The sequence below is a fragment of the Frankliniella occidentalis genome, unplaced genomic scaffold (genome assembly GCF_000697945.3).
Source record: "Frankliniella occidentalis isolate FOCC.00 unplaced genomic scaffold, Focc_3.1 Scaffold218, whole genome shotgun sequence".
Classification (NCBI taxonomy): Eukaryota; Metazoa; Arthropoda; class Insecta; order Thysanoptera; family Thripidae; genus Frankliniella; species Frankliniella occidentalis.
The window spans coordinates 439,710-445,064 of NW_026267344.1; the positions used below are offsets into that span (position 1 = coordinate 439,710).

The following is a 5,355-nucleotide window of genomic DNA, read 5'->3' on the forward strand; positions in this document are numbered from 1 at the left end:
TTAAAAATAAATGGTAATATTGATGCAAACCTGACACGAGTCCTGAGTGCCTCTACCCGCGCACATCATGTTCTGCGTGATCCTGGACGCACGATACTTGGAGGCTCGGCACTCGGCGAGTGTCAGGATGGGCACCTGCACCTCCTGGATGACAGCGGGCAGCTGGCCACCCTCTTCCGTGCGGCCCCACCCGACCACCGTGCCCATGTGTCCCGCCGGGTCCAGTCCTGCAAACAAAACGTCACACTCCTAATCATAACTTTTAAAACTTGGAGTTAGTTAATTGTGAGGCAATTTCCCCCATCTCGTCCTCTGCCGAAGGCACCTTACTCAGCCCTTGCTTCTTACTCGTCAATGATCCGGCCTAGTGGCTCCATAATCATAGTTTACCTGCTTGCGGTAGGCACACCGGGCGGATGCGCTTGGTGAACTGTACCGGTTTCCGTAGCTTGAGGAGGGCGATGTCGTGGTTGTACGAGTTGACATCGAAGTTCCTGTGGCGGATGACTAGGGAGACGGCGCGCATGATGGCGGGAGCGTCCGACGTCACATACTGATCGTGGTCGCCGAGAATCACTCGGATTTTCGATCTCTTCAACCTGGAGGGTTATAAAAGACGATCTTTTATTTATTCACTTTTTCCCCCTGCTGACATCGGGAACACTCTTTTCTCTTTTCATTGCGATCTCGCCCGCCTAACGCGCCATACAGCCGCCGAAATGTTCCGTCCGCGATGTTTATGGAAAGAAGACCACATTTTGCTAAACTCGTTCTGCTTGTGCGCCCACCACGACAGCGGCAGGGAGCAGCCACACCAGAGCTTTTCCCTTCATTCGCATTGGTTCCAGGCGATCCTTTATGAGTTTACCGGTTTAATGGTTCACACTCGACCTCCTTCCTCCGGCAATTAGTGTGGGCGACAAATTTGCTGACCATGGCATCGTCGAGGTGATTTAGATTGACGTGATCGTTCCAGCAGTCTGACCTAACTCCGCGTTTGCCGGAGCATGGTGGAATTGTAAATGTAGTGAACTGTTTCATTTAGACGGGAATCCTAACGACCACCGCCTTGAGAAAAGCTCCTAGCCAAGGGAGGGGGTTTGAGTCGCCCGCCTCGGCGCTGTCAGTCCGAGTCGCCCGCCGGCGATACTCCGCGCCGCGAGTGTCTGCCGTGTCGAATGGGCTGCCTACCTACTCGGCGCTCGCTCGCAGCCGGCCCGACAGGCGGCATGAGGTTGCGTTAGATGCACCTTTGCTTAGCGTTTAGCTCCCGTCAGGGACAGGCTAAGGAGGCCCCACTGCCTTGCGCCCAGCCGCTAGGCAGCCCATCCTGGCCGCCTCAGCACTCACCTGCGGACACAGTGCGCCGCCGTCAGGACGAAGTCCCCGTTGAGCAGGGAGCCGCCGCAGTGGAACTGCACCTTTGCTTAGCGTTTAGCTCCCGTCAGGGACAGGCTAAGGAGGCCCCACTGCCTTGCGCCCAGCCGCTAGGCAGCCCATCCTGGCCGCCTCAGCACTCACCTGCGGACACAGTGCGCCGCCGTCAGGACGAAGTCCCCGTTGAGCAGGGAGCCGCCGCAGTGGAACTGGCCGTCGTACACCAGGCGCACGACCCACGGGTAGCGGTTGACCCCCGTGGGGCGGCCGCCCACGATGCGGATCTCTTGGTTGATGACGCCGCACTCTGCTGTTGAGAGGTTGGGGAAAAGAAGACGAAAACAATGCATTCAGACCCCCTGCTTCGACGTATCGCCGTCGATTTAATAATCCGAGCTGGAGAGAGGCTTACCGCAGTCACAAGATGTGCCGGTTTCCCTCTCATCTTCGAAGTCCCCAAAAAATATGTCGTCGAAGAGGAGCCTGGAGCTGTTGGCCCGCGACCGTCTGGTCAGCCTCCCGATGTCGTTATCGTCCTGGACATAGCGAAAGAGTTAGGGGTTAGCATCACACAAGTTTCGCACTTTGCTCGAGCACCACCTCCTGTGTGAAGGTGGGCCGGAAAAATACTTTCGTTTAATTTCTTTGCTGGCCAAAGGTTGTAATTTGATGGGAAAACCACTCTAAAATTTTTCAAGAAAATGGAACGTAACTGAACCCTTCCGTAGTGAGCTTAAGGCTCAAGAAACTTTAGCTCTGGTTTTATATGTGCAACTCAGCTTAAAAAACTCTATGAATTCTACTAATATCTTGAAATAAAATATGTCACTTCAAGAACCGTCTTTGTCAATGTAGGCGTAGGCATTGTAAAAACTTGTTTCTTCCGAGTGTAAATCGAAAATTTTGATGGTGCAAATATCACCTCGCTAAAGCAAAAATTGGGTTTGCAAGAAGAACATAATCAGCAAAAATCTTCATCAATAAGTATTTCTTACAAATTAATTCGTTGCCCTTGCCATGTGTAAAATTTTGGTTCTCCCTGCAAACTATGTAAACCTTGCACAAATACATTTTTGCTTTGTCCATATTGACAGAGACGTTGTTTGTTGTATTGGTGAAATCCTTTTTTTCGTGTGATAGAAATATTAAAATATACTAATTTTCATATTTTGAGCAATTTGAGTATTTTGGAGGATATGTCTCTGTATTGATATGTATGCACCACAGCCTCTGATTTGGTTTTTGTCAGTAGGTCCCGTTTTTGACCATTGTCCTTACGACCACAAAATATTTTAAGCTGCTTACCAATACATTTCTTGTTTCTGTTACTGTTTCTCTAGTTCTCTATGGTATCATAGACCTGGACCACGGGAGAACAGTATACATCCCTATGGGCAAGCCACGACAGTTTTACCCCATGCATTCCCCGTCATTTGCTGTTACGAGATTGTCCAGTTCAGCGTATGCAAGCTCCCATAGCACCTTATTGGTAGGCAACATCTTGCCTTCAATGCATGCATGTATTGCGGAGTGGCCTATACCGAGTCTCGCAGGCGCCCAACCCCTATACACGAAGGCATTTAATTTAGTTTCTCTCAAATGTAAAATCTGTCACAAGTGACGATTTAATCGTCGCAGTCATGGCTAAGTATAATTCGTCATACACTGTTAAAAAATACTTTTTGATATCGAATATTTCTGCACAGCGAAATTCTTTCAAAGAATTTTGAAGCACTGTAAGGAAGTTTGCATTGCAAACTATTCTCTTTGCATTGCGAACTAATTTCTTAAGCTGCGAATTAATAGTTTGAAGGGTTGCAAACTAATTCTTTGCAGCGTGACTGACAATTTTCCTCGTAAGGTGCGAAGAACTAGTGCGAATGATTTATTTTGCAATGCAAAGCATTTTACAATGCTTCAAAATTCTTTGCAATTCAAAGAATAGTTCTTCGCAAGCTTTTTACCGTGTGACACGAAGTAACTATGTGAAATCACAACACTTCTTTGTAGTCAAAAATAAATAAATTTTGGGTTCAGAATTTGAAATAGTTGTGACCCATTCGTAATCTGTTGTTAGTTAATTTTTGTAAACAAAGAGAGTTGTGATTTCCCTAAAAATCACAGAGAGTTCTGGCAACTTTTTTCACAACAAATTCTTGTAAAGTTCTGTTTCTTTTGTTTTTTTAACAGTGTAAAGGTTGACGCATCAGGCAAGCAAGCATTGTTGTTAGGCCAGGACCAATAAAAACTTTGTTCTAGCAGCCAATCAGTTCTGGCAACGCAAATTCTCGATTGTCACTTTTGTTTTGGATGTTCTTTCCATATGTGAGAACGGTCATGTGGGCGAAACGTCACCACAATTTCTCATATCATAGGCTTGAGGCATGCCACATATCTCACGGGTGCCTTTCAGTGTTCTGCCTCAAAAATCGTTCGGTGGACTGCCAGTGGGTCTCCATCACATCAAACTGTTTCCCTTTCTCCGCCTCTCTCCCATTACAACAGCGGCGACCGCGGTGCCGACGGGACAGGCGTCCTTGACCCCTAAGCGGCGGCCGCGTCGTGCCGGCGTTGTGAAGCACCAGATGCGGCCGGCGGCGTCGCGCCTCCTTCGCTCGCGCGCTCGCGCCGTCGCGCTTCTTTTGTCGGGGATGCGTCGCGACGCCTTTCAATGAGACAGCACGTCCGTGCTGCCGCCGGGGCGGCCGGGACCGCCAGGACGCGTGCGGTGACACGCATGGCCGCAGTTAGGCCCGCTGCGCGGTTCAAAGATCAACAAGAGGCGACCGGACCGGAAGGAAGCGCGACGCACCTCCGCCGCTTCCTCTCGGCCGGATGGACAACCGGTACACTTAGGCTGCCTCAGTCGCGACGCGCGAAGCCCTGCGTCCGAAACACGCGCACACAGATGGACGCGCCACCGCCACCCAGTTCGCATCGACAGTATTCTCATCGCTGGTGGGGGATGGCCTGCCGGGCGCGCGCCGCTGTAACACCAGGTGAAATCGTATGGGACTTTCTATTAAAACATAACCGCTTTGCCTTTGGGCCCCGGGCAGCGCCGGGCGGCCGCCACGGGAATGGCGTAATAGAAGGGACGCCGAGCCCGAGGCACTTTGGCACCAGTCATCGATCCATGGCAATGAGGCAGTCCTAGCCGAAGGATTGAGTCTCGTCAAGCATAAAAGTCACCTAACGTTTTTATTATTTATTTTCAAAAACTGGTTTCAGTTAGCCAGTGGATGGCATGCATTTAAAAGTTTTCTTTTTTGTTTTGTTTTTTCAGTAGAAACACAGATTGAATACCTGCTTCATTGAAGCTGCGATGGTTTCCCAAATCTAAGGACTAGCACATGAGCGAAATAAAATAAAAAATCAAACTATGGGTTCGGCTCTTCCCGCCTGCTGGTATAAGAAACGGTAGATGCGAGCTAAACCTTAAAACTATGTAATGAAAACAACCTACCCCGATTCGACACTAAGTTCAAAGGTACTTATCAGTATAATGACCGGAACGTGTTCTGCTTGACCAATCCGGAGTCCACAAGACGCAGAAACGGGAAAGGAAAAGAGTCTCAAACTGTTTCCGTGTTCCGAACTAACGCATACGCCGTGTACAACTCGTTCAGTGCGGCCTGAGTGCGGCTGTTGTATTTTGGGGGATGGTAAAACCAGCACAGCGTAGCGTGACCACGTTGTGGCCGCACCACACTGAACGTGTTTAATGCAATGACCTGTCCTGCTATATTTTTTTTTACTGTGGCGTTCTAAACGATTACCGGTAATTGGGCGCGCCTTGATCAGCGTCGTCAGGCGCGTCCAGGAGGCGCCGCCGCCACTGCCTCGCCAATCAACTCCGTGTATTACGGCAGAGAGACGCCTGCTTGGCATTGCGCATTGTCCCCCGCACAATGACGGGACCAGGACCATCTTCACTCACTATCGATTGTTTTAGATGCGTGGCGTGGGGCCCTAGCC

General features: G+C 49.8%; 1 protein-coding gene across 2 annotated transcripts in view; it reads right to left on the bottom strand.

Annotated features, from left to right (window-relative positions):
* Nucleotides 1-5,355, bottom strand: part of LOC127750593 (trypsin-1-like) — a 17,348-nt gene that overhangs the window by 2,508 nt on the left and 9,485 nt on the right. The window contains exons 2-5 of one of the 2 annotated variants that reach the window (XM_052272682.1): nucleotides 1,790-1,913; nucleotides 1,522-1,684; nucleotides 391-599; nucleotides 31-227 (exon numbers count right to left, since the gene is read on the bottom strand). In XM_052272682.1, the coding sequence (XP_052128642.1) occupies nucleotides 31-227; nucleotides 391-599; nucleotides 1,522-1,684; nucleotides 1,790-1,913 (693 nt within the window). Of the gene's footprint in view, nucleotides 1-30; nucleotides 228-390; nucleotides 600-1,521; nucleotides 1,688-1,789; nucleotides 1,914-5,355 lie in introns of both variants that reach the window. The other variant, XM_052272681.1, reaches the window with a different exon arrangement.